The sequence below is a fragment of the Eucyclogobius newberryi genome, unplaced genomic scaffold (genome assembly GCF_026437365.1).
Source record: "Eucyclogobius newberryi isolate DKJ021-1_F unplaced genomic scaffold, fEucNew1.0.hap1 SCAF_14, whole genome shotgun sequence".
In the NCBI taxonomy this organism is placed as follows: Eukaryota; Metazoa; Chordata; class Actinopteri; order Gobiiformes; family Gobiidae; genus Eucyclogobius; species Eucyclogobius newberryi.
The window spans coordinates 33,852,877-33,880,007 of record NW_027315768.1 but is presented as its reverse complement, the minus strand read 5'-3'; the positions used below and the strand labels follow the sequence as shown (position 1 = coordinate 33,880,007).

General features: G+C 46.3%; 1 protein-coding gene across 1 annotated transcript; it reads right to left on the bottom strand.

Moving 5' to 3' along the window:
• Nucleotides 1-6,584: 6,584 nt before the first annotated feature.
• On the bottom strand, nucleotides 6,585-25,871 carry LOC140359228 (transmembrane protein 237A-like). Its single transcript, XM_072444091.1, has 11 exons — nucleotides 25,763-25,871; nucleotides 25,070-25,147; nucleotides 14,566-14,688; nucleotides 13,866-13,965; nucleotides 12,702-12,862; nucleotides 11,787-11,898; nucleotides 11,452-11,643; nucleotides 10,398-10,471; nucleotides 10,145-10,232; nucleotides 9,951-10,072; nucleotides 6,585-6,677 (listed from the first exon to the last, which is right to left on the bottom strand). The coding sequence occupies exons 2-11, from the start codon at nucleotides 25,137-25,139 to the stop codon at nucleotides 6,607-6,609; spliced, it is 1,113 nt and encodes a 370-aa protein (XP_072300192.1). The 5' UTR covers nucleotides 25,140-25,147; nucleotides 25,763-25,871; the 3' UTR covers nucleotides 6,585-6,606.
• Between the last annotated feature and the right edge of the window lie 1,260 nt (nucleotides 25,872-27,131).

Sequence of the window (27,131 nt, the reverse complement as noted above, 5' to 3'; positions counted from 1 at the left end):
CAAAAGGGTGAATAACTTGCTTCGTTGTCTATCCGGTCAGGACTGGGGGGCCAGCAGAAGGTCGCTCCTGGGTATTTATCGGGCCGTCATGAGGGCGGCTATTGATTATGGCTGTATAGCCTACATGTCTGCAGCTGAGACTAACTTAAAGAAGCTTGATGTGGAGCAAGCCCAGGCCTTGCGCATCTGCTGTAGGGCTTTTAGGACCTCCCCTGTCTCGGCGCTGCAGGTTGAGTTGGGGGAATTGCCGTTACGGCTCCGGAGGCTAGAACTTCTGTTGGCTTACTGGGTGAATGTGCAAGGTCATACGAGCTCTCACCCGGTGAGGGACTTTCTCAGGGTTGATGGGGGCAGAGTGAGGCTGGCGGTATGGTTTTCAGCCAGGTAGGAAATGCGAAGGCGCGGCTTGCGGGGGTTGGTGATCTGCGTGTGAGCCCGTCGGTGGCTTTGTCTGCTATAGCTCCGTGGAAGTTTGTCCCGGCTCCTGTTGATGTTAGCTTGCATGGCAAGCTTAGAGGAGTCGCTGGGAGGGCACCGCAGTTTGCCGTTCAAGCGCTCATCGATAAGCACTCAGGTGATGTGTTTATTTATACCGACGGGTCTAGGGATCCTGAGAGTGGGCGTACTGGCGCCGCTTATTTTGTGCCTGACCTGGGGCTGGCGGTCAAGAAGAGGTTGACAGATCGCCTTTCTGTTTTCACGTCGGAACTCATAGCGATACGGTTGGCATTGGAATGGGCGGAATCTGCTTTGCAGTGTTGCGGCATTGTGGTGGCCTCTGACAGCCTTTCTGCATTGCAAAGCATTAAATCTGGGAAATTGGATTGCAGACAGGATGTGTTGAATGGCATCTTCTGTCTGATGCTCTCCCTGTCCAAGAAGGATGTGAGGGTTTCCTTCATTTGGGTCCCTGCGCATGTGGGGGTGGATGGTAACGAAATGGCTGATACACTGGCTAAACGTTCCCTTAGGCGGCCATCAATTGATGTGGCGGTTGAGTTAAGCAAATCTGAAATCAAGCCCGTTATCAAGAGTCATGTGGTCGGCCTTTGGCAGGAATTTTGGAGCCACTGTGTTACTGGACGGCATTTCTATCACATACAGGGTAGTGTGGGTCCTTGCGGGTCTATGGGCAGGACCGCGTGGAAGGAAAGGGCCTTCGCCCGCATGAGGATTGGCCATACTGGACTCAATTGGTCACTGAGTAGGATAGGCAAACATCCGACCGGTCTGTGTGGTCACTGTCGGGTGCCAGAGACTGTCGAGCATGTGCTGATTTGCTGTGAGGCTTATGATGGAGAAAGGGCCGGGTTGGCCTTGTGGTTTCGGAATAATGGGCGGGAGTTCAATCTGCGGAACGTTCTGGCGATCCAGTCACAGGATTTGTGTCAGGCTGTGGTTGCTTACTTATGTAGCACAGGGCTGGGTAAACGTTTATAGAGGTGGGGGGTGTTGGAGACTGAGCCGAGGATGAGGAGCAAGAGGATGTTCTAACGCGCTTTGACTTCATGGGCCTAGAAACACCAAAGTGATGGAAGAAGGACTTCTAAAGGATAAAACGACAAAGACGTCCCATGACCTCATGGGCTTTGTAAAACAACAAAGACGTCCCATGACCTCATGGGCTTTGTACTTCCAAAGCACCAAATGTCAAAGAGGGAGAGGAAGATGAAGAAGAGTCTCCCTGGAATAAAGCCGGTTGGTCTCTGACACAACAACTATTCTAGTCACAAAGTCATATCATGACCTCATGGGCTTTGTAACACCAAAGCAATGGGAGGAGTACTTTTACGGACTATGACAGAGTCTGAGGACTACGAAACGTCTGAGGAATAAAGTCTGGCGGTAATGCAACACTCGGATGCCAACCGCCATAAAACAACAACAACAACAACAACAACAACAACAACAACAACCGGCTTTATTCCAGGGAGACTCTTCTTCATCTTCCTCTCCTTCTTTGACGTTCGGTGCTTCCACCGTACAGCTTTATTCTTTAGGCTTCATTCTATAGGCTTTAATATTTCCACTGATGTCGCTGCTTGGTAGCCGTGTGTCTACGAGACTGGGCGAGGACAGGAGACCACCCCCACCCCCATCTCGTCACTCTGATCACTCTGACTCCCAAAAAGCAGACCCCCATCACTCCGACTCCCATTTAGCGCCTTTAGCCTGTTTTCTATATCTGCCCAATCAAGCTCCATTCTTCCAAGGAATCTCCCTGCAGCTTTAGCAATGATCCTGATCCTTTCAGTTCTGCTTTGAGTCTGAGCAGCACAGTTTACAACATCCACCATAAAAAGTACAAAATCCTCTCTATCCACAACCAGGGTATTCTCATTAATTCTGGAACCTGCACACTTGGGACCTCCACTCTTGAAACCTTCACACTTCTTGGGAGCCACGCTGGCCTTTCTCATTTCGCCCTGGCTGGGAGCAGCGCTGGCTCCTCTCTCTATTTACTCTAAACTCATTACTTGAAACTTTCTTGACTGCATCTGCATAGGATATACCTTGAGAGACCTTTATTTTCTGCACCTCAGCAGCTCTTTTGCTAAACCTGCATCCCCCGTAGGCAGAGCTATGTTCTTCCCCACAGTTACAGCACTTCAGTTTTGCACCCACGTCACACTTCCCATACTCGTGATCTCCTGCACATTTACCACATCTTTGCCTCCCTCTACAGACCGCTGCAATATGCCCAAAGCGCTGGCACTTAAAGCAACGCAGGGGCGGTGAAACATGTTGTTGTTGTTGTTGTTGTTTTATGGCGGTTGGCATCCGAGTGTTGCATTACCGCCAGACTTTATTCCTCAGACTTTTCATAGTCCTCAGACTCCGTCGTAGTCCGTAAAAGTACTCCTTCCATTGCTTTAGACTTCATTTGTCAGTCTGACCGGCTCCATTTACGGCCAACTACTAATTTCATTGTTTCATTGTCTTCAAAGCCCATGGGATAAAGAGGAAAGGAATTCATATCTTATTCTTTAGACTTTATTCTTTAGACTTTATTCTTCAGAAGCCCATTAGTTCCAAGCACATGAGATCTTCATCTTCATCCTGCTCCTTGGCGACCGGCATCCAAGTGCCGAGGAGTGAGCACGAGGCGAGGAGTGAGCGAGGAGTGAGCACGAGGCGAGGAGTGAGCACGAGACGAGGAGTGAGCACGAGGCGAGGAGTGAGTGAGGAGTGAGCGCAGGGCGAGGAGTGAGCACGAGACGAGGAGTGAGTGAGGAGTGAGCGCAGGGCGAGGAGTGAGCACGAGACGAGGAGTGAGGGAGGAGTGAGCACGAGGCGAGGAGTGAGCACGAGACGAGGAGTGAGCACGAGGCGAGGAGTGAGCAAGGAGTGAGCACGAGGCGAGGAGTGAGCACGAGATGAGGAGTGAGCACGAGGCGAGGAGTGAGCGAGGAGTGAGCACGAGACGAGGAGTGAGCACGAGGCGAGGAGTGAGCGAGGAGTGAGCACGAGGCGAGGAGTGAGCACGAGACGAGGAGTGAGCACGAGGCGAGGAGTGAGCGAGGAGTGAGCACGAGGCGAGGAGTGAGCACGAGATGAGGAGTGAGCACGAGGCGAGGAGTGAGCGAGGAGTGAGCACGAGACGAGGAGTGAGCACGAGGCGAGGAGTGAGCGAGGAGTGAGCACGAGGCATGGAGTGAGCGAGGAGTGAGCGCAGGGCGAGGAGTGAGCACGAGGCGAGGAGTGAGCACGAGGCGAGGAGTGAGCGAGGAGTGAGCACGAGGCGAGGAGTGAGCAAGGAGTGAGCGCAGGGCGAGGAGTGAGCACGAGACGAGGAGTGAGCACGAGGCGAGGAGTGAGCACGGAGAGAGGAGTGAGCGAGGAGTGAGCACGAGGTGAGGAGTGAGCGAGGAGTGAGCGCAGGGCGAGGAGTGAGCACGAGACGAGGAGTGAGCACAAGGCGAGGAGTGAGCACGGAGAGAGGAGTGAGCGAGGAGTGAGCACGAGGTGAGGAGTGAGCGAGGAGTGAGCACAAGGCGAGGAGTGAGCACGAGACGAGGAGTGAGCACGGAGAGAGGAGTGAGCGAGGAGTGAGCACGAGGCGAGGAGTGAGCAGCTGTCACTGCGTCATCATAAAATCAAACCAGTTCAACATGGATCTTCACCAGCTCATGGTCTGATGCTGTTGTGTCACTTCTTTACTTTTACAACAGTTACATTGGCTCAATTTAATGCTAAAGTGAAAATGTTGTATATGTTTTACCAAAATCTATTTGTTTTCATGGTTCTATCAGTATTTTACAGTTATTATTCAGTGTTTTGTGGTTTATCACAAATATTATATAAAACCATAAACAAATGTCTAGTTTGCAAACTTGTTCACTGACAATGGAAATAATTCTGATTCTAGCGCCCCCTCCTGGTGATGTGGCGAGGGCCGATCATTGCCGCTTGATCATTGCCCGAGCGCTACAAGCTGGCGAGAGGCCTATTAGTTCCGTAAGGCCGTTTGAAGCACGGCTGCGAAATCGAGCGCTCAGCGCTCGCCCACTTCCAAACACTCACTAACACACTCCCTCATGCACGCCCCGTGCATTCTAATTAGTAGTAGGAAAATGGAACATTACCGCGTGCAAAGTGTGCACTAAACCAGCGCTTCGCGGTCGTCATCCCCATGTAAAGCGCTCGTTTGCTCTAAGTCGCTCACAAATACATTCCCCATCTCTTGCATGTAATGCAGAAATATAACATTATTACTGTATAGAGGGCCAAAAACACAAAGTGGGCGGAGCCCTCTCAAAATTAACGAAAGTACCCGTCAGTGACCAGGGACCCACACCATGAGGTAGGAATGCGCGAGAGTATAGTTTCAGAACTATACTAATGTATAGTTTCGGAGTGTAAACTATACACTCCGAAAATGTATAGTTTATGATATTTGAAAAATGGGAAACATTGTTTTCTCATCACAATATTATTCTTTATTAAAGTGCATCTATAACAGGTTCTCATGTTTTCCTGATTATGACTTAGTTTAGTGGATCGCATCTGTGGTTATATATTTGTCATAGTTTGTCATCTGTGAAGTGGCAGTTTGTGAGGACATTTTGAAGTTTAAAATGACAGGAAGTAGAGCTGAATCCCTCTGTGATGTCATCAGTGTGCGACAGAGACAGTTTACACCGACACACTTTTCTGACAGTTTATAACCATGGTTGGACTAAATACATGTGTTTTATGGTATTATTGTGTGTCAGATCAGAACTGTTGTGTCATTTATGTGGAGGTTAGCTCTTGTTTAATGTCTGGTTGCTATGGTAACAGCTGTGGAATGACCTATACCTATGTCATATTTGTGTTCAACCAGGAAGTACAATTATAATCTTGACAAAAACGGTCAAACTGAGAAACAATTGGATATATTTTGTGTAAAATCGTGTAAAATAAATGTTTTAGTTTTTTCCTGTGTATAAAAACAAATAAAATATCATAATTTATTTTTGCTCTTCAGTCATTTCTTGGACCACTACTTTGTACTTTTACTTCTGAACTTTTATTTTTCTTATAACAATACAACAAATGTGTTTTTTTCTCCAGTGTTCAAAGTGACTTTTTACTGTACAGCACCTCCACCGTGTGGCCTAAAGCTGTAATTGCGCCAAGGACAGACAGCATGTTACAATAATATAACGTATCCATGGTTACAATGATATAACGTATCCGTGGTTACAATAATATAACGTATCCATGGTTACAATATTATAATGGATCCATGGTTACAATATTATAACGTATCCATGGTTACAATATTATAATGGATCCATGGTTACAATATTATAACGTATCCATGGTTACAATAATATAACGTATCCATGGTTACAATATTATAATGGATCCATGGTTACATTAATATAACGTATCCATGGTTACAATAATATAACGTATCCATGGTTACAATATTATAACGTATCCATGGTTACAATATTATAACGTATCCATGGTTACAATATTATAACGGATCCATGGTTACAATATTATAACGGATCCATGGTTACAATATTATAACGTATCCATGGTTACAATATTATAATGGATCCATGGTTACAATATTATAACGTATCCATGGTTACAATATTATAATGGATCCATGGTTACAATATTATAACGTATCCATGGTTACAATATTATAATGGATCCATGGTTACAATATTATAACGTATCCATGGTTACAATATTATAATGGATCCATGGTTACAATATTATAACGTATCCATGGTTACAATATTATAACGTATCCATGGTTACAATATTATAATGGATCCATGGTTACAATATTATAACGTATCCATGGTTACAATATTATAATGGATACATGGTTACAATATTATAACGTATCCATGGTTACAATATTATAATGGATCCATGGTTACAATATTATAACGTATCCATGGTTACAATATTATAATGGATCCATGGTTACAATGCACCTCTGCGTTTATTTACAAAAACATGCTCAGAAATCCCTGCGACATCCGGGCCAGAGAGGGCGCTACAGTCTGGAGGAGGGTCTCAGAGTCTGAGGGTCACGCCCATAGAGGGTCACGCCCATAGAGGGTCACGCCCATGGAGGGTCACGCCCATATATGGTCATGCCGGGAGGTCGTGGTTCTCCTCCGGTCCTCGTGGATAACCCTCCACTTCCATCGTCACCAAGAAATCTGAAAAACAAAGCGTGATTTGACCATAAGCTCTCACTAAACTACACTTGTTTTGTGAGTTAGTTAGCTTGTTAGTTGTTACGTTGGTTCGTTTGTGAGTTAGTTAGTTTGTTAGTTGTTACGTTGGTTCGTTTGTGAGTTAGTTAGTTTGTTAGTTGTTACGTTGGTTCGTTTGTGAGTTAGTTAGTTTGTTAGTTGTTACGTTGGTTCGTTTGTGAGTTAGTTAGTTTGTTAGTTGTTACGTTGGTTTGTTTGTGAGTTAGTTAGTTTGTTAGTTGTTACGTTGGTTTGTTTGTGAGTTAGTTAGTTTGTTAGTTGTTACGTTGGTTCGTTTGTGAGTTAGTTAGTTTGTTAGTTGTTACGTTGGTTCGTTTGTGAGTTAGTTAGTTTGTTAGTTGTTACGTTGGTTTGTTTGTGAGTTAGTTAGTTTGTTAGTTGTTACGTTGGTTTGTTTGTGAGTTAGTTAGTTTGTTAGTTGTTACGTTGGTTCGTTTGTGAGTTAGTTAGTTTGTTAGTTGTTACGTTGGTTTGTTTGTGAGTTAGTTAGTTTGTTAGTTGTTACGTTGGTTTGTTTGTGAGTTAGTTAGTTTGTTAGTTGTTACGTTGGTTCGTTTGTGAGTTAGTTAGTTTGTTAGTTGTTACGTTGGTTTGTTTGTGAGTTAGTTAGCTTGTTAGTTGTTACGTTGGTTTGTTTGTGAGTTAGTTAGTTTGTTAGTTGTTACGTTGGTTCGTTTGTGAGTTAGTTAGTTTGTTAGTTGTTACGTTGGTTTGTTTGTGAGTTAGTTAGCTTGTTAGTTGTTACGTTGGTTTGTTTGTGAGTTAGTTAGTTTGTTAGTTGTTACGTTGGTTCGTTTGTGAGTTAGTTAGTTTGTTAGTTGTTACGTTGGTTTGTTTGTGAGTTAGTTAGCTTGTTAGTTGTTACGTTGGTTTGTTTGTGAGTTAGTTAGTTTGTTAGTTGTTACGTTGGTTTGTTTGTGAGTTAGTTAGTTTGTTAGTTGTTACGTTGGTTTGTTTGTGAGTTAGTTAGCTTGTTAGTTGTTATGTTGGTTCGTTTGTGAGTTAGTTAGTTTGTTAGTTGTTACGTTGGTTCGTTTGTGAGTTAGTTAGTTTGTTAGTTGTTACGTTGGTTCGTTTGTGAGTTAGTTAGTTTGTTAGTTGTTACGTTGGTTCGTTTGTGAGTTAGTTAGTTTGTTAGTTGTTACGTTGGTTTGTTTGTGAGTTAGTTAGCTTGTTAGTTGTTACGTTGGTTTGTTTGTGAGTTAGTTAGTTTGTTAGTTGTTACGTTGGTTCGTTTGTGAGTTAGTTAGTTTGTTAGTTGTTACGTTGGTTCGTTTGTGAGTTAGTTAGTTTGTTAGTTGTTACGTTGGTTTGTTTGTGAGTTAGTTAGCTTGTTAGTTGTTACGTTGGTTTGTTTGTGAGTTAGTTAGTTTGTTAGTTGTTACGTTGGTTCGTTTGTGAGTTAGTTAGTTTGTTAGTTGTTACGTTGGTTCGTTTGTGAGTTAGTTAGTTTGTTAGTTGTTACGTTGGTTCGTTTGTGAGTTAGTTAGTTTGTTAGTTGTTACGTTGGTTCGTTTGTGAGTTAGTTAGTTTGTTAGTTGTTACGTTGGTTCGTTTGTGAGTTAGTTAGCTTGTTAGTTGTTACGTTGGTTTGTTTGTGAGTTAGTTAGTTTGTTAGTTGTTACGTTGGTTTGTTTGTGAGTTAGTTAGCTTGTTAGTTGTTATGTTGGTTCGTTTGTGAGTTAGTTAGTTTGTTAGTTGTTACGTTGGTTCGTTTGTGAGTTAGTTAGCTTGTTAGTTGTTACGTTGGTTTGTTTGTGAGTTAGTTAGTTTGTTAGTTGTTACGTTGGTTCGTTTGTGAGTTAGTTAGTTTGTTAGTTGTTACGTTGGTTCGTTTGTGAGTTAGTTAGTTTGTTAGTTGTTACGTTGGTTTGTTTGTGAGTAAGTTAGTTTGTTAGTTGTTATGTTGGTTCGTTTGTGAGTTAGTTAGTTTGTTAGTTGTTACGTTGGTTTGTTTGTGAGTTAGTTAGTTTGTTAGTTGTTACGTTGGTTCGTTTGTGAGTTAGTTAGTTTGTTAGTTATGTTGGTTCGTTTGTGAGTTAGTTAGTTTGTTAGTTGTTACGTTGGTTTGTTTGTGAGTTAGTTAGTTTGTTAGTTGTTACGTTGGTTCGTTTGTGAGTTAGTTAGTTTGTTAGTTGTTACGTTGGTTTGTTTGTGAGTTAGTTAGTTTGTTAGTTGTTACGTTGGTTCGTTTGTGAGTTAGTTAGTTTGTTAGTTGTTACGTTGGTTTGTTTGTGAGTTAGTTAGTTTGTTAGTTGTTACGTTGGTTTGTTTGTGAGTTAGTTAGTTTGTTAGTTGTTACGTTGGTTCGTTTGTGAGTTAGTTAGTTTGTTAGTTGTTACGTTGGTTTGTTTGTGAGTTAGTTAGTTTGTTAGTTGTTACGTTGGTTCGTTTGTGAGTTAGTTAGTTTGTTAGTTGTTACGTTGGTTTGTTTGTGAGTTAGTTAGTTTGTTAGTTGTTACGTTGGTTCGTTTGTGAGTTAGTTAGTTTGTTAGTTGTTACGTTGGTTTGTTTGTGAGTTAGTTAGTTTGTTAGTTGTTACGTTGGTTTGTTTGTGAGTTAGTTAGTTTGTTAGTTGTTACGTTGGTTCGTTTGTGAGTTAGTTAGTTTGTTAGTTGTTACGTTGGTTCGTTTGTGAGTTAGTTAGTTTGTTAGTTGTTACGTTGGTTCGTTTGTGAGTTAGTTAGCTTGTTAGTTGTTATGTTGGTTCGTTTGTGAGTTATTTAGCTTGTTTGTTTGTCAGTTAGTTTACAGTTAACTGGTTTGTTAGTTTACTAGTTAGTTCATTGGTTGGTTAGATAGTTGCTTTTTTGTTATTTTGTAACTTAGTTGGTTAGTTAGTTGGTTTGTGAGTTTGATATTTAGCTAGTTAGTTGGTTGGTTCGTTAGTTTGTAAGTAGGATAATTACTTAGTTGTTAGTTGGTAGGTTGGTTGGTTGGTGAGTTAGTAAGCTTGTTTGTTAGTTTGTTTGTAATTTAGTTAGTTGGTTGGATGGTTTTTTAGTTTGTTAGTTAGTGAGTTAGTTAGTTAACTAGTTAGTTTGTAAGTTTGTTAATTACTCAGTTGGTTGGTTTGTGAGTTACTTAGCTAGTCCGTTTGTTAGTTTGTAAGTTAGTTAATGACTTAGTTGGTTGGTTTGTGAGATAGTTAATAGTTACTTGGGTGGAGTTAGTTTGTTAGGTTAGCCGGTGTTTAGCTAATCCACAGTGCTGTACCCTCAGTGTAGTCGATGTCCGGTCGGGTGGAAACCACAGCCCAGGCCAGTCCCACCAACAGCGCCACCACCAGGTTGACCACGATCCACGGCCTCAGGATCTGCTGCTCTGAACCAGGAGGCCTGAACAAGAAGGACCATGACGCCACCGCACGTTACGCTTTATGACTAAGTCTGGTTTGATATAAAAGCTACCACAGCGTCGTGTTGGCCGTAGGGTAAAGGTTGATGCGGTCACTGGTCATTTGTTGAGACAAGGACAAAATCAGAGCCACGAAGTACACTGGAAAAAGAAGAGAAGTGTGACACCATCTGAAGTAAGAGCTCGTTATTGTTTTATTGGAATGTTATAGGACCAAATTGTGTTTTAAGTCAATTCTTTTTGACTCGAACAAAGAGGACCAAACTGTGTATAATTGGATATTGAATGCAAGTGTTTGTGATTTACAGAAAGAGGCCAGAGCTGCAGGGTCCAGGGTCAAAAAGCCCCTCAGAGCCATCGACGCTTTGGCCAGATTCACCCTGGAAAACAAAACCAAACAAACGAAACGGATCAAATACACCCGGAAAATAACTGTGCTCATTCCCGTAAACGTCCTGAATATGACTCTTTTTATAACGGATGCCAAAAGGCCAGTTTAAATGCATGCGGAGGGTTTTGAAATGGGATTGAGGGTTTGTCGTAGACGTTGCGAGGCCCGTGTGTCGCCGCGGTCGTAGACCTCACCAGGCCTGTATGTCGCTGCGGTCGTACACGTTGCGAGGCGTGTGTGCTGCCGCGAGCGTAGACCTCACCAGGCCTGTATGCCGCCGCGGTCGTAGACGTTGCGAGGCCCGTGTGCCGCCGCGGTCGTAGACGTTGCGAGGCCTGTGTGCTGCCGCGGTCGTAGACGTTGCGAGGCCCGTGTGCCGCCGCGGTCATAGACGTTGCGAGGCCTGTGTGCTGCCGCGGTCGTAGACGTTGCGAGGCCCGTGTGCCGCCGCGGTCATAGACGTTGCGAGGCCTGTGTGCTGCCGCGGTCGTAGACGTTGCGAGGCCCGTGTGCCGCCGCGGTCATAGACGTTGCGAGGCCTGTGTGCTGCCGCGGTCGTAGACGTTGCGAGGCCCGTGTGCCGCCGCGGTCGTAGACGTTGCGAGGCCTGTGTGCTGCCGCGGTCGTAGACGTTGCGAGGCCTGTGTGCTGCCGCGGTCGTAGACGTTGCGAGGCCCGTGTGCCGCCGCGGTCATAGACGTTGCGAGGCCCGTGTGCCGCCGCGGTCATAGACGTTGCGAGGCCTGTGTGCTGCCGCGGTCGTAGACGTTGCGAGGCCCGTGTGCCGCCGCGGTCGTAGACGTTGCGAGGCCTGTGTGCTGCCGCGGTCGTAGACGTTGCGAGGCCCGTGTGCCGCCGCGGTCGTAGACGTTGCGAGGCCTGTGTGCCGCCGCGGTCATAGACGTTGCGAGGCCCGTGTGCCGCCGCGGTCGTAGACGTTACCAGGCCCGTGTGCTGCCGCGGTCGTACCTGTCGAACGCGGAGACGGCGCTCACGGCGAGCAGCAGGTAGAGCAGGGACTGAGCCGGGTAGGCCAGGGCGTGATACTGCTGCAGGAGGTTAGAGAGCCTGGTCATCTGCTCGCCCGCCAGAACGTACACCACGATCACGTTCCACACGGAGAAGCCCGCCAGGAAGCCGTGAGAGAACAGGCCTATCACCCTGACGATGGGGGAGATGGGGGAGAATAATGAGCGAACACAACTGTCGCGATTACAAATGTGTGAGTCAGTTCTACAGCCGCTCTGCGTTTGCTGGGGCCGTTGTGAGACTGTTTTTTGTGGGAGATTCGAGTGTTTCTGTACTTGAAGCCGCTGTGGACTCTGAGGGCCACGTCTCTGGTGGTCCAGTCGGCTCGAGGGTCCATGTATTCCTCCATCAGGTCCGAGTGCCTCTGCTGCTCAGGTTGGAACCGCCCTGAGATCAGACACAGGACGTACGGGCTCAGGAGGAGGGCGACATCAACTGGAACTGATTCTTCGTTTTGATTAGATGAGAACTTTTATTTGTGCCAAAATGGGGGAAATTTCAGAACAGTGGAGGACGCTGGAAAATATTAAGATGCAGGCCTAGCACCACCTGCTGGACCTCTTTTATATAACATATTTTAAGGCCTGGACATAATCTCTGCAAATGAATGGTTGTCTGACTGTTTATCTGTTCAGACAAAGCTCTCCTGCCTCCTTTTATCAACATTTTGGAGATCTAAGATAATTAAAATGGCAAAATCTATAATAATCTGATTTCTTTCTGCTCATGGTCCTTCTTCTTACTCATTCAATCATTATCATTTAGGCGTGATCTCAGACCAGTCTCACCAAGTCAATGAGAACTCACACTTCAAGACTGAAAATAGATTTATTCTCTAATTGTGTTTTGTGTTTTGTCTACGTCTGTGCCAAATGTCATTTCATGGTTTGTCTCTTCACCAGGAACAATAAAAATCTCTTATCTTGTATCTATGGTGTTCAGTGTAGTTTGGATCATTATATGACCTTCAATACTCAATACAAGACATTTAATCAACTTAAGACCAGGTCAGGCCCATCAAACGTCTGATCCTTTACACCGTCAGAGCATAAATGTTCTTTCTTTGCCCTGGTTTAATTTTGTGAAAGTCCTGGTTTACAGAGCAATGTTGTGTTTTATTTTGCCACATCAGTTCTTTTGGGACTGAAACGGGTCAAGTGCAGAGGATATTCTGAGTGACAGTTACTCACGGTGACGCTCCACAAAGACCCGCCCTGAGCCCTGGCTGTGAGCGTGAGCAGAAGGCACAGAGGGCACAGAGGGCAGGGGCAGAGGAGACGAGCGAGTGTCCACAACATCCTCCTCTTCTGGCAGAAGGTCGGTACTGCAGCTGTCAGCAGTGCGGGTTTTCCTGCAACATCAGAGTCTATAAGGAGTCTGTCTTTATGTTCTCTCACTGGTGGAAAGTATCATTTAAGGTATTTTTATTTTATTTGAGAACATTTTATGCATACTCCATATTCTCAGTTTACATGTTTTAGTCTTTTGTGGAAAGTACGTCAAAACCTGGTCTAAACCTGACTTAAAGTATGTCACAGCCAAGAAAGAAAGAAAAAAAAACTAAAATAAAAGCATGATTTTTTTTGCTTTCTATGATTTTATGGCACTTTAAGTTATCTCCTCTTATCTTAAACCTGACTCGTACTTGCCCTGGAAGAGCCTGTTCTGCTTGTTTTAATATTCAACATATTGACCTAACCACTCCAGCTCTAATTCATGTATTTTCATGGATGAATTCAATTCGCTCCAGAGTAAGACAGCAATTGAGTATTATTAGGACATAGAAGTTCAAGGCCTTTGATCAATGCCCATAATAACCTCTAATAACCCATAATAACCCATAATAACCCATAATAACCCATAATAACCTATAATAATCCATAATGACCCCTAACAACCCACAATAACCTACAATAACCTATAATAACCCATAATAACCCCTAATAACCCATGATAACCCTTAATATCCTACAATAACCTATAATAACCCATAATAACCCCTAATAACCCATAATAACCCTTAATATCCTATAATAACCCATAATAACCCCTAATAACCCATAATTACCCATAATAACCTATAATAACCCATAATAACCTATAATAGCCTATAGTAACCTATAATAACCCATAATAACCCATAATAACCTATAATAGCCTATAGTAACCCATAATAACCCATAATAACCCATAATAGTCTTTAATAACCCATAATAACCCATAATACCAAATAATAACCTATAATAACCCATAATAACCTATAATAACCCATAAAAACCCATAATAACGCATAATAAAGACACAGAACTGACAGCGTCCTACTTTCAGCAGTAAAACCTTCTTCTTCTTCGCACCTCTTGCGTTTGGTCCTCTTGGTCACCGGCGCCGCCTGCTCCTCCGGCTCCGTCTGGTCATTCATCTCTCCGTTCGGGACGTCCGGCTCCGTCTCCACGTCTGAAACGTTTAGACACTTTTATGTTCAGCCAAATAAAACGTAAACTCGTATTGTCAGAGCTTCAATCCACAGATATGAATCGACACTAAAACAATCCCGCTTCGATACATAATGACTGTAGCTGGAAGGAAGCGCCTCGGGAGGTGACCTGAGCGTTATGGATTTGATATGATGTGTTTTGTGCACCATATTTGGGATTTTGACACACTGCAGTCCCTACTTTTGCCAGCAGAGGGCCACAGTTTGAGCAACAGACAAAAATCGCACCATGTTTTGTACAATTAAAAGTGGTTTTAATTACCGTTTGAACATTCTGGGATAAGTATTTCACATTTTCAAACTTAAAAAAATATGCATACATTTGGAAACGCATTACAAACTACACCTCGGTTTCCAATGCAGTATTTAGCTGTTGGAGCGCCCTCTGCTGTCAGCAATGGGAGTAAAAGATGGAAAAGTGTGAGTGAAGCAAACAATAACTATATGACACGGTTAATGGTAAAAGAAAGTCAATTAAGCAGAATATGTAGCTTTAAAATATGAAATGCTAAAATCTATTTGTTTCTTAGCATATTGTTAGCGCGTTAGCATGTTGTTACCGATGGTGGGCGCCCTCTTTTTCTTCTTCTTCTTGTGTGGCGCAGGGTCGCTGGGGTCAGGGGTAAAACGCTCGGTGCTTTGGGAGTTCTTCCTGTTCTTGTCTTCCTCCATCTCCACGACAACTGACGAGAAACAAACAAATGTCTAACAAATTGAACATTTAAATTAAACTGAAAGATGATTTCATAATGTACAGTATTAAACAAAAGGTTGTTATTTCACCCATCTTTAATTTAATTTGATTTTCACATGATTGTGTGTAGTACTTTGTAAAGGCTTGTGAAAATAAATCTTAAATTCACAAACATAGGAACTTGTTTTGGTGATTCTGTGCAATATACAACGATGAACAATGATAAAAACAAGATGTATACAATCAGAAAAGAGCATGCATTGAAGAAAAACTATTTAAATTTACTATAAGATAAAAATATGCTCACTGTGTACAGAAAATATACAGTTAAATTTACATATGTTGTGCAGAAAGTGACAGTGTTTAAGAGGGGAGTGGCCTCCTGCCTGAGGGGAGTGGCCTCCTGCCTGAAGGGAGTGGCCTCCTGCCTGAAGGGAGTGGCCTCCCGCCTGAGGGGGGTGGCCTCCTGCCTGGGGGGAGTGGCTCAAATAGTCCATGTCCCAGAGCCCTGGAGACGTACAGGTCTTGCAGAGACAGAAGTCTGCAGCCGATCACCTTCTCAGCAGAGGGCGCTGCAGTCTCTGTTTGTCCCTGGCTGTGGCTCCAGCGTACCACATGGTGATGGAGGAGGTGATGGAGGAGGTGAGGATGGACTCAATGATGGCTGTGTAGGGGGGGGGGGGGTGGGGGGGGGGGGGGGGGTCGTCCGCAAACTTAATTAGTTTTACAGTCGTGGCTGGAGGTGCAGCAGTTTGTGTACAGGGAGAAGAGCAGGGGAGAAAATACACAGCCCTGTGGAGCTCCTGCGCTGATAGTCTGATAGTATCTGCTCCTGCTCGTCTGGGACACACTTCTCCAGGACGCACCGGGCGACAGGCGGCATGGCCAGGCAAAGCGGTCAGGTTCGCCAGACTGACCACATCCTGGAAGATCAGCTGATGAAACAGACACGTCACAGCAGTCGGACGACGCTTCGGAGGAAGATGACAACGGATTTTGAAAATAATCATTGCAAAAAGATGAACATTTGTTACTTTCAGAGTTTTGTCCGTCCATGTTCTTTGTAGAGCTCAACCTGATGACCTTTGGATGTCCTGAGGTCACGGTTAAAAAACAGAGGGCACCGCACTTTTGCAGCAGCCTCTGGTCTAATCTTCCTCTGGTCTAGTCTTCCTCTGGTCTAGTCTTCCTCTGGTCTAGTCTTCCTCTGGTCTAGTCTTCCACTGGTCTAATCTTCCTCTGGTCTAGTCTTCCTCTGGTCTAGTCTTCCTCTGGTCTAATCTTCCACTGGTCTAATCTTCCTCTGTTCTAGTCTTCCTCTGGTCTAGTCTTCCTCTGGTCTAGTCTTCCTCTGGTCTAGTCTTCCACTGGTCTAATCGTCCTCTGGTCTAATCTTCCTCTGGTCTAGGCTTCCTCTGGTCTAATCTTCCACTGGTCTAATCTTCCTCTGGTTCAGTCTTCCTCTGGTCCAGTTTTCCTCTGGTCTAGTCTTCCTCTGGTCTAGTCTTCCTCTGGTCCAGTTTTCCTCTGGTCCAGTTTTCCTCTGGTCTAGTCTTCCTCAGTTCTAGTCTTCCTCTGGTCTAATCTTTCTCTGGTCTAGTCTTCCTCTGGTCTAGTCTTCCACTGGTCTAATCTTCCTCTGGTCTAGTATTCCTCTGGTCTAGTCTTCCTCTGGTCTAGCCTTCCTCTGTTCTAGTCTTCCTCTGGACTAGTCTTCCTCCGGACTAGTCTTCCTCTGGTCTAGTCTTCCTCCGGTCTAGTCTTCCTCTGGACTAGTCTTCCTCTGGACTAGCCTTGCTCTGGTCTAGTCTTCCTCTGGTCTAGTCTTCCTCTGTTCTAGTCTTCCTCTGGACTAGTCTTCCTCTGCACTAGTCTTCCTCTGGTCTAGTCTTCCTCTGTTCTAGTCTGCCTCTGTTCTAGCCTTCCTCTGGTCTAGTCTTCCTCCGGTCTAGTCTTCCTCTGCACTAGTCTTCCTCTGGTCTAGTCTTCCTCTGGACTAGTCTTCCTCTGGACTAGTCTTCCTCTGGTCCAGTCTTCCTCTGGTCTAGTCTTCCTCTGGTCCAGTCTTCCTCTGGTCTAGTCTTCCTCTGGTCTAGTCTTCCTCTGGTCTAGTCTTCCTTTGGTCTAGTCTTCCTCTGGTCTAGTCTTCCTCTGTTCTAGTCTGCCTCTGTTCAAGGCTTCCTCTGGACTAGTCTTCCTCTGTTCTAGTCTTCCTCTGGTCTAGTCTTCCTCTGGACTAGTCTTCCTCTGGTCTAGTCTTCCTCTGGACTAGTCTTGCTCTGGTCTAGTCTTCCTCTGGTCTAGTCTTCCTCTGGTCTAGTCTTCCTCTGGACTAGTCTTCCTCTGGACTAGTCTTCCTCTGGTCTAGTCTTCCTCTGGACTAGTCTTCCTCTGGTCTAGTCTTCTTCTGGACTAGTCTTACTCTGGTCTAGTCTTCCTCTGGACTAGTCTTCCTCTGGTCTAGTCTTCCTCTGGACTAGTCTTCCTCTGGACTAGTCTTCCTCTGGTCTAATGTTCCACTGGTCTAATCTTCCTCTGGTTCAGTCTTCCTCTGGTCCAGTCTTCCTCTGGTCTAGTCTTCCTCTGGTCTAGTCTTCCTCTGGTCTAGTCTTCCTCTGGACTAGTCTTCCTTTGGTCTAGTCTTCCTCTGGTCTAGTCTTCCTCTGTTCTAGTCTGCCTCTGTTCTAGTCTTCCTCTGGACTAGTCTTCCTCTGGTCTAGTCTTCCTTTGGTCTAGTCTTCCTCTGGACTAGTCTTCCTCTGGACTAGTCTTCCTCTGTTCTAGTCTGCCTCTGTTCTAGGCTTCCTCTGGACTAGTCTTCCTCTGGTCTAGTCTTCCTTTGGTCTAGTCTTCCTCTGGACTAGTCTTCCTCTGGACTAGTCTTCCTCTGTTCTAGTCTGCCTCTGTTCTAGTCTTCCTCTGGACTAGTCTTCCTCTGGTCTAGTCTTCCTCTGGACTAGTCTTCCTCTGGACTAGCCTTCCTCTGGTCTAGTCTTCCTCTAGACTAGTCTTCCTCTGGTCTAGTCTTCCTCTGGTCTAGTCTTCCTCCGGTCTAGTCTTCCTCTGGACTAGTCTTCCTCTGGTCTAGTCTTCTTCTGGACTAGTCTTACTCTGGTCTAGTCTTCCTCTGGACTAGTCTTCCTCTGGACTAGTCTTCCTCTGGTCTAATCTTCCACTGGTCTAATCTTCCTCTGGTTCAGTCTTCCTCTGGTCTAGTCTTCCTTTGGTCTAGTCTTCCTCTGGTCTAGTCTTCCTCTGTTCTAGTCTGCCTCTGTTCTAGTCTTCCTCTGGACTAGTCTTCCTCTGTTCTAGTCTTCCTCTGGTCTAGTCTTCCTTTGGACTAGTCTTCCTCTGGTTCAGTCTTCCTCTGGTCCAGTTTTCCTCTGGTCTAGTCTTCCTCTGGTCTAGTCTTCCTCTGGTCCAGTTTTCCTCTGGTCCAGTTTTCCTCTGGTCTAGTCTTCCTCAGTTCTAGTCTTCCTCTGGTCTAATCTTTCTCTGGTCTAGTCTTCCTCTGGTCTAGTCTTCCACTGGTCTAATCTTCCTCTGGTCTAGTATTCCTCTGGTCTAGTCTTCCTCTGGTCTAGCCTTCCTCTGTTCTAGTCTTCCTCTGGACTAGTCTTCCTCCGGACTAGTCTTCCTCTGGTCTAGTCTTCCTCCGGTCTAGTCTTCCTCTGGACTAGTCTTCCTCTGGACTAGCCTTGCTCTGGTCTAGTCTTCCTCTGGTCTAGTCTTCCTCTGTTCTAGTCTTCCTCTGGACTAGTCTTCCTCTGCACTAGTCTTCCTCTGGTCTAGTCTTCCTCTGTTCTAGTCTGCCTCTGTTCTAGCCTTCCTCTGGTCTAGTCTTCCTCCGGTCTAGTCTTCCTCTGCACTAGTCTTCCTCTGGTCTAGTCTTCCTCTGGACTAGTCTTCCTCTGGACTAGTCTTCCTCTGGTCCAGTCTTCCTCTGGTCTAGTCTTCCTCTGGTCCAGTCTTCCTCTGGTCTAGTCTTCCTCTGGTCTAGTCTTCCTCTGGTCTAGTCTTCCTCTGTTCTAGTCGTCCTCTGGACTAGTCTTCCTTTGGTCTAGTCTTCCTCTGGTCTAGTCTTCCTCTGTTCTAGTCTGCCTCTGTTCAAGGCTTCCTCTGGACTAGTCTTCCTCTGTTCTAGTCTTCCTCTGGTCTAGTCTTCCTCTGGACTAGTCTTCCTCTGGTCTAGTCTTCCTCTGGACTAGTCTTGCTCTGGTCTAGTCTTCCTCTGGTCTAGTCTTCCTCTGGTCTAGTCTTCCTCTGGACTAGTCTTCCTCTGGACTAGTCTTCCTCTGGTCTAGTCTTCCTCTGGACTAGTCTTCCTCTGGTCTAGTCTTCTTCTGGACTAGTCTTACTCTGGTCTAGTCTTCCTCTGGACTAGTCTTCCTCTGGTCTAGTCTTCCTCTGGACTAGTCTTCCTCTGGACTAGTCTTCCTCTGGTCTAATGTTCCACTGGTCTAATCTTCCTCTGGTTCAGTCTTCCTCTGGTCCAGTCTTCCTCTGGTCTAGTCTTCCTCTGGTCTAGTCTTCCTCTGGTCTAGTCTTCCTCTGGTCTAGTCTTCCTCTGGACTAGTCTTCCTTTGGTCTAGTCTTCCTCTGTTCTAGTCTTCCTCTGGTCTAGTCTTCCTCTGGACTAGTCTTCCTCTGGTCTAGTCTTCCTCTGGACTAGTCTTGCTCTGGTCTAGTCTTCCTCTGGTCTAGTCTTCCTCTGGTCTAGTCTTCCTCTGGACTAGTCTTCCTCTGGACTAGTCTTCCTCTGGTCTAGTCTTCCTCTGGACTAGTCTTCCTCTGGTCTAGTCTTCTTCTGGACTAGTCTTACTCTGGTCTAGTCTTCCTCTGGACTAGTCTTCCTCTGGTCTTCCTCTGGACTAGTCTTCCTCTGGACTAGTCTTCCTCTGGTCTAATGTTCCACTGGTCTAATCTTCCTCTGGTTCAGTCTTCCTCTGGTCCAGTCTTCCTCTGGTCTAGTCTTCCTCTGGTCTAGTCTTCCTCTGGTCTAGTCTTCCTCTGGTCTAGTCTTCCTCTGGACTAGTCTTCCTTTAGTCTAGTCTTCCTCTGGTCTAGTCTTCCTCTGTTCTAGTCTGCCTCTGTTCTAGTCTTCCTCTGGACTAGTCTTCCTCTGGTCTAGTCTTCCTTTGGTCTAGTCTTCCTCTGGACTAGTCTTCCTCTGGACTAGTCTTCCTCTGTTCTAGTCTGCCTCTGTTCTAGGCTTCCTCTGGACTAGTCTTCCTCTGGTCTAGTCTTCCTTTGGTCTAGTCTTCCTCTGGACTAGTCTTCCTCTGGACTAGTCTTCCTCTGTTCTAGTCTGCCTCTGTTCTAGTCTTCCTCTGGACTAGTCTTCCTCTGGTCTAGTCTTCCTCTGGACTAGTCTTCCTCTGGACTAGCCTTCCTCTGGTCTAGTCTTCCTCTAGACTAGTCTTCCTCTGGTCTAGTCTTCCTCTGGTCTAGTCTTCCTCCGGTCTAGTCTTCCTCTGGACTAGTCTTCCTCTGGTCTAGTCTTCTTCTGGACTAGTCTTACTCTGGTCTAGTCTTCCTCTGGACTAGTCTTCCTCTGGACTAGTCTTCCTCTGGTCTAATCTTCCACTGGTCTAATCTTCCTCTGGTTCAGTCTTCCTCTGGTCTAGTCTTCCTTTGGTCTAGTCTTCCTCTGGTCTAGTCTTCCTCTGTTCTAGTCTGCCTCTGTTCTAGTCTTCCTCTGGACTAGTCTTCCTCTGTTCTAGTCTTCCTCTGGTCTAGTCTTCCTTTGGACTAGTCTTCCTCTGGACTAGTCTTCCTCTGGTCTAAGATAAGATAAGATAAGATATTCCTTTATTGTCCCACATGGGGAAATTTCATTGGTGCAACGCAGGTAGATACAGAGGTAGATCCAGAAGAACAGATCACTTATTGGAAGTCTGAAAAACACTTTCAGTAGAAGATCTCCTATAAATAAATAAAAACTCCCATAGACAAATAAATAAATAAATACATAAATACCATTGCATGTGATCACGACAGTAATTGCACATGAATATGTGTCACGACAGCACCTAGATTGCACATGAATTTTACATGAATTGCACATGAATTCCAACAGCAATTGCACATATGACAGAATTGCACATCAGTATTAGGTTAGGTCAGTATTGCGAGTGTTCAGTACTAACAGTTTTTGTTATAAAGTCTGACAGCAGCAGGAAGGAAAGACCTACGGAACCTTTCCTTCGCACATCGAGGGTGGATCAGTCTCTCACTGAAGCTGCTCTCCAGAGCAGAGAGAGTGTCCTGCAGGGGGCGACACTCATGGTCCAGCATAGATGTGAATCTAGCCAGGACCCTCCTGTCCCCCACCTCCTGCACCGAGTCCAGAGCACAGCCCAGGACGGAGCTGGACTTCTTGATGACTCTGTCCAGCCTCTTCCTCTCCCTCTCTGTGATGCTGCTGCTCCAGCAGGCCACACCGTACAGGAGGGCTGATGCCACCACAGAGTCGTAGAAGGTCTTCAGGAGTGGCCCTGTCACTCCAAAAGACCTGAGTCTCCTCAGGAGGTAGAGCAGACTCTGGCTCTTCCTGTACAGTGCGTCTGTGTTATGAGTCCAGTCCAGTTTGTGGTTCAGATGAACACCCAGGTACTTGTATGAGTCCACTCTCTCAATGTCCCGTCCCTGGATGTTCACTGGTGAGGGGGCAGTGGGGTGGCGTCTGCGGAAATCCACCACCATCTCCTTGGTCTTCCCCGCGTTGATGAGGAGGTGGTTCCGCTGACACCAGTCCACAAAGTCCTGCGCCAGTCCTCTGTATTCCGCGTCATCGTCGTCCGTGATGAGTCCGATGATGGCAGAGTCGTCAGAGAACTTCTGCAGGACACAGCTGTCCGTGTCATGTCTGAAGTCTGCAGTGTAAAGGGTGAAGAGAAAGGGCGCGAGGACAGTGCCCTGGGGCGCCCCCACACTGCAGGTCCGAGTGTCAGACACACAGTTCCGGGCTCTCACAAACTGGGGTCGGTCTGTGAGGTAGTCCAGGATCCACCCTGCCAGGTCATACTCCACACCAGCCGTCTCCAGCTTGTCCCTCAGGAGCAGCGGCTGGATGGTGTTGAAGGCACTGGAGAGATCGAAGAACAGGATCCTCACAGAGCTGCCAGGCTTTTCCAGGTGAGAGAGAGAGCGGTGCAGCAGGGAGATGACGGCATCCTCCACTCCGATGCCAGACCGATATGCAAACTGCAGCGGGTCCATGGCTGAGCTCACGGTGGAGCGGAGGTGGTCCAGGACTAGCCGCTCCAGTGTCTTCATCAGGTGGGACGTGAGAGCCACTGGCCTGAAGCTGTTGAGGTCTTTGGGGCGCGGTGTCTTAGGCACAGGTACCAGACAGGAGGTCTTCCAGACCTGTGGTACCACCCTCAGCTTCAGGCTCATGTTGAATACATGCTCCATAACTCCACACAGTTCATCTGCGCAGGACTTAAGGAGCCTGGGGCTGATGCCATCAGGTCCTGCTGCCTTCCTCACTTTAATCCTCTTCAGCTCACTCCTCACCTGTGCTGCTGTGACAGTCAGTGGTTGGCAGGGGGACCGTGTGCTGGGGGGATGGGTGAGTCCAGGCGAAGTGGGGAGCTGATGGTCCGGGGCAGATAAGCGAAGAGGAACAGATGCAGGGCATTGTCCAGCTGTGGAAGAGGGAGCATGCAGCTGTGCAGGGGGAGGGGCGGGTGACCGATCAAACCTCAAGAAGTGAGCATTTAAATCATTCACCCACTGTAGATCCCCCTCTGTCTGGGCAGGGGGGATTTTGAAGCCCGAGATGGTTTTCAGGCTCCTCCACACTCCCTGAATGTTCTTTTGCTGCAGCTGCTCCTCCATCCTCCTCTTGTAGCCGGCCTCAGCCTGCCTGATCTTCCTCCTCAGCTCCTTCTGCACAGTCCTCAGCTCCTCCTTGTTCCCTGACCTGAAGGCTCTCTTCTTCTCCTTCAGCAGAGCCTTCAGTTCACGGTTAATCCATGGCTTGTTGTTTGGAAAACACCGCACCGTCCGGGAGGGAACAATGTTCTCAAAACAGAAGTTGATGTAGTCCGTGATGCACTCTGTGATGGTGTTGATGTCCTCCCCATGTGGGTCATAAAGCTCAATCCAGACAGTGGTGCTGAAGCAGTCCCTCAGAGCCTCCTCGCTCTCAGCAGACCACATCCTCACCTCACGGGACACCACAGGCTGCCTGCGCACGATGGGTTCATACACAGGCCTCAGATGTACAAGGTTGTGGTCCGAGCTGCCCAGGGGAGGGAGGGGGGAAGAGGAATAAGCCTCCTTGGTGTTGGCAAAAAACAAGTCCAATGTTCTATTCTCTCTGGTGGGGCAGGTAACATACTGGGTGTATGTTGGTAGGACAGAAGAGGGAGAAGCGTGGTTAAAGTCACCAGAGATGAGGAAGAGAGCCTGTGGATGCTGTGTTTGCAGCCTACAAGTGCAGGAGAGCAGTGCTTCACAAGCATTTTCAGCATTGGCAGACGGGGTCACATAGACTGCGATTAAAATCACATGTGAGAACTCCCGGGGCAGATAGTATGGCCTCATGCCAATAGCCAATAGTTCAATATCCTTGTTACATAGCTGCTCCTTCACTGTGCAGTGTTCGGGTTTGGACCAGCTCGTGTTCACATACACCGCCAGACCGCCTCCTCTTTTCTTCCCGGATTCTCTAGTTCTGTCCGCCCGCAGCAGATGAAAATTGTCCAAACCTACAATAGAGTCTGGCATTTCTGCTGTTAACCAGGTCTCTGTGAAAATCAAGACGCTGCTGTCCCTATAAATCCTCTGGGACCGCATGAGGCTCGCTATTTCCGTCATTTTATTTTGAAGGGACCTCACGTTACCCATGACTACGGCGGGAACCGACTTCCTGTTTTCTCCTCTCTTCTCTCGGAGTTTACGTCCAGCCCGTCTGCCTCGTTGCGTTTTCCTTAGGATATCCGCCGGGATAACGTGACGATCTCCGGGTAAGACGACAGTTCTCCGCAGTTTCATGAGTTCCTCCTTTGTGTAAACGCGGTACGGCACCGGGCGGGGGGCGGGGCCGGAGCCGGGGGGCGGGGCCGGAGCCGGGGGGCGGGGCCGGAGCCGGGGGACTCAGAGCCAAGACACATCGCAACGACACGACGAAAACACTCAATCCAGCCGAATAAAGTCAAAACAAGTTAATTTAAAGCGATTCCAGTGCGTGTCCCGATCGTTCGTGAAGTTCCTCTTTCATATAAACGTGTATATAAACGTGTACCGACGACACGCCGTACTTTAGCGCGGCCGGAGGGCGCGGGGGGGGGGCTGGTGGGCTCGCTCGGAGCTAGCTCACGTCACAACAACACAACGAACGCAACGAAAAACGCTCAAATCCAGCCGAAAAAAGTCAAAAACAGTTGAATTAAAAAACTATTCCAGCGCGTGTCCCTATCGTACAGTAAAGTAGAAAAAATATACTAACTATATTTACAAAATATAGGAGATAAAGCACAATAAGTGTGAGAAAGAAGAGAGAGCGTTTACACCGGGCTGCCAGCTGTACCAGCGCCTTATGACGTCTAGTCTTCCTCTGGACTAGTCTTCCTCTGGTCTAGTCTTCTTCTGGACTAGTCTTCCTCTTGTCTAGTCTTCCTTTGGTCTAGTCTTCCTCTGGTCTAGTCTTCCTCTGTTCTAGTCTGCCTCTGTTCTAGTCTTCCTCTGGTCTAGTCTTCCTCTGGTCTAGTCTTCCTCTGGTCTAGTCTTCCTCTGTTCTAGTCTGCCTCTGTTCTAGTCTTCCTCTGTTCTAGTCTGCCTCTGTTCTAGTCTTCCTCTGGTCTAGTCTTCCTCTGGTTCAGTCTTCCTCTGGTCTAGTCTTCTTCTGGACATTAGCCTGATCTCTGAATATTGTTCAATCTTTCTTTAAACCCTTTATGTTCACACAGGCTTTAAACAAATGACGCAGAACATTTTTATAGCGTTATTTTTACCTTATTTTACCATTGTCTTATGCTTTATTGTATTTTATGTTGCCTTTCTACAGCACTTTGGATCATTGTGGTGTTTACAGGTGCTTTATAAATAGAACTTGACTTACTTAATTACTTACACAAACCGAGCCGACAAACAAGCTCTGAACTGAAACAAAATGACATTTGGGCTTAATTTGGACAAACTTAGATAGTGAATGTTGGACAGTTTGTGCCGTAGCTTCTTTGAATGTCTTTTGTTTTCCTTTATCTCCTTTGCTCTCACTCTCTCTCTCTGTCTCTGTCGGGTTTTATATTCTGTGTACTTGCAGAAACTGAAAAAATGAAGTATTAGAATAACAACAGCAATAACCTACTTTGTCTTAAAAACAAACAAATCTAAGCCAGGTCTAAAGCCGGTCTAACCTTCTGCTGGAGGCTCGTCTTGACTCATTTCCCTCTTTGGTTTCTTCTTCTTGCCTTTCACGGTCGGCATGCTGCTTCCTGTCGGACAAACTGGTTAAGATTCTGGAGAAGAGTCTCTTTTATTTCACTTGTTTCCTTGACTTCTCGACTGTGGCCAAGAAGCGCCAGGTGAAGTCTGTCGTCTGCGTAATTGGTTTAAGCCCGATCTGTGGCACTGAAGCTAAAGACGACGCCGGGCTAGAATGTGCCCCGTCTGCCCCATTTTAATGCCTCAACGTTAGATCAGATCATCATTTCTTACTGTCAGTGGACTTGCCTCTCTACGGATTTGACATTCAATTGTTGAAAGAGAATGCCTAATGTCGACACATACGCGTAAACTTTAGGTCTGTAAAGTCCTATTGTCGCCAAATTGATCAAAACGTTAGAATTATTATTATCATTTTGGGGTTTTTGCAATATTTTGTCTCTGCTGTTACTAATAACTATTTCCACCTCATTCTTCTCACTGTTTTACCACTTTTATCCGTTTTTATTGGGATTTTAATGCATCTTTTCTTGTTCTGTAAAGCACCTTGAGTTACTTTGTGAACTTGCCTTGCCTAAACCAGGGCAAAACCAGGATAAAACTGGCCCTAAACAAATCTAAATGACTCAATCTCAAAGTCCGTAAGAAGTAAACAAGTTGCTTACCTGAGTGCTTTGTTTACCACGAGGGGCTGGAGCTCCAAAATGAAAGGAAATCCCTCTTTCTCTCACTGTGTTGGCTCTAGTCCCAATCAATCAAAAATACCTCAGTAGATTTATCCAATCGCGCGTGCAAACATGTAGAGAGGAGCTGCAGAGGAGGAGGCGAGGTGCAGAGGAGGAGGTGAGCTGCAGAGGAGGAGGAGGAGGTGAGCTGCAGAAGAGGAGGCGAGCTTCAGAGGAGGAGGAAAGTTTCAGAGGAGAAGGAGAAAAGGCTTAAGGCTTACAAACAGCAGGTGGCTTGAGCCGGGAATCCACTAATCTGATTGGCCGCTGATGTCACATGGCCCAACGCTTTATATACTGTCCATATGTCAGAGGTGTCCACAATGAGACAATGAAAGAGACAATGTCAGCTCCTCTGACAGAACTGCTTCCTCTCCTGATGCGTCGGGCGGTTTGTCAGAACTTCTTCAAGGTCGATCGATAATCCTCCACCAAAGCTCTAAGTTCCTGTGTTTGTGTTTTCAGTTCATTGACAATAAACCTTTTCTGATTCTGATCCTCCATGGCCTCCCAGAACTTCTCCCAGTCCTGTGTTTTCACCTCTGTGACGGTATAAGCTGCGGTGTGCTTTGACTGCCACTCCCTGTTTACTTCCTGAGACCTAAAGCTAAGGCTCGATGGGACTCCTTCAGCTTGACAGCGTCCTTTACTTCCGGCGTCCACCACCAGGTTTGGGAATTGCCACCATGACAAGTTCCAGAGATCTTGCGACCACAGCTCCGAGCAGCCGCATTGACAGTGGAGGCTGAGAACATGGTCTACTCGGACTCAATGTCCTCAGAGTCCCCCGGGACCTGGGAGAAGCTCCCTGAGGTGTGAGTTGAAGACCCTGCAGACAGAGGGCTCCACAAGAGAGTAGCCTGTGGTGACTTTTATGGATGGACAACAGGCTTGAAGCGCGAACAGCAATCCTACTGAGCTAAAGTCCCATACCTGAACAAAGAGCTGAATGGATTACATAGTCTCACTTCACAGACCAACTCATTACACAAATTCATTCCCGATGTTGTTAAATGTATTTCTAACTAATGTCTAATCATTGTAAACATAAAAATGAACAGAGCCTTAGCTACAAACCAAGACCAAGCTTGTTGAAACTTGGCGCTGCTTTTACTTCTTCTCCTCTGCACATGCTCAGTTACATCCAAGGTTCTCCCACAGGTTTGTTCAGGTGGTTTGAGTTTGTCCTCAGAGCACATGTGCAGAGCTCTAAAAGAAGCTGCTGTTCGCTCTGGTTCTAAAAGCTCATGTTAGAGAGCGGATCATGAACGGGCCTCTGAACACGGTCAGCTGCAGGAGAAGAAGAACC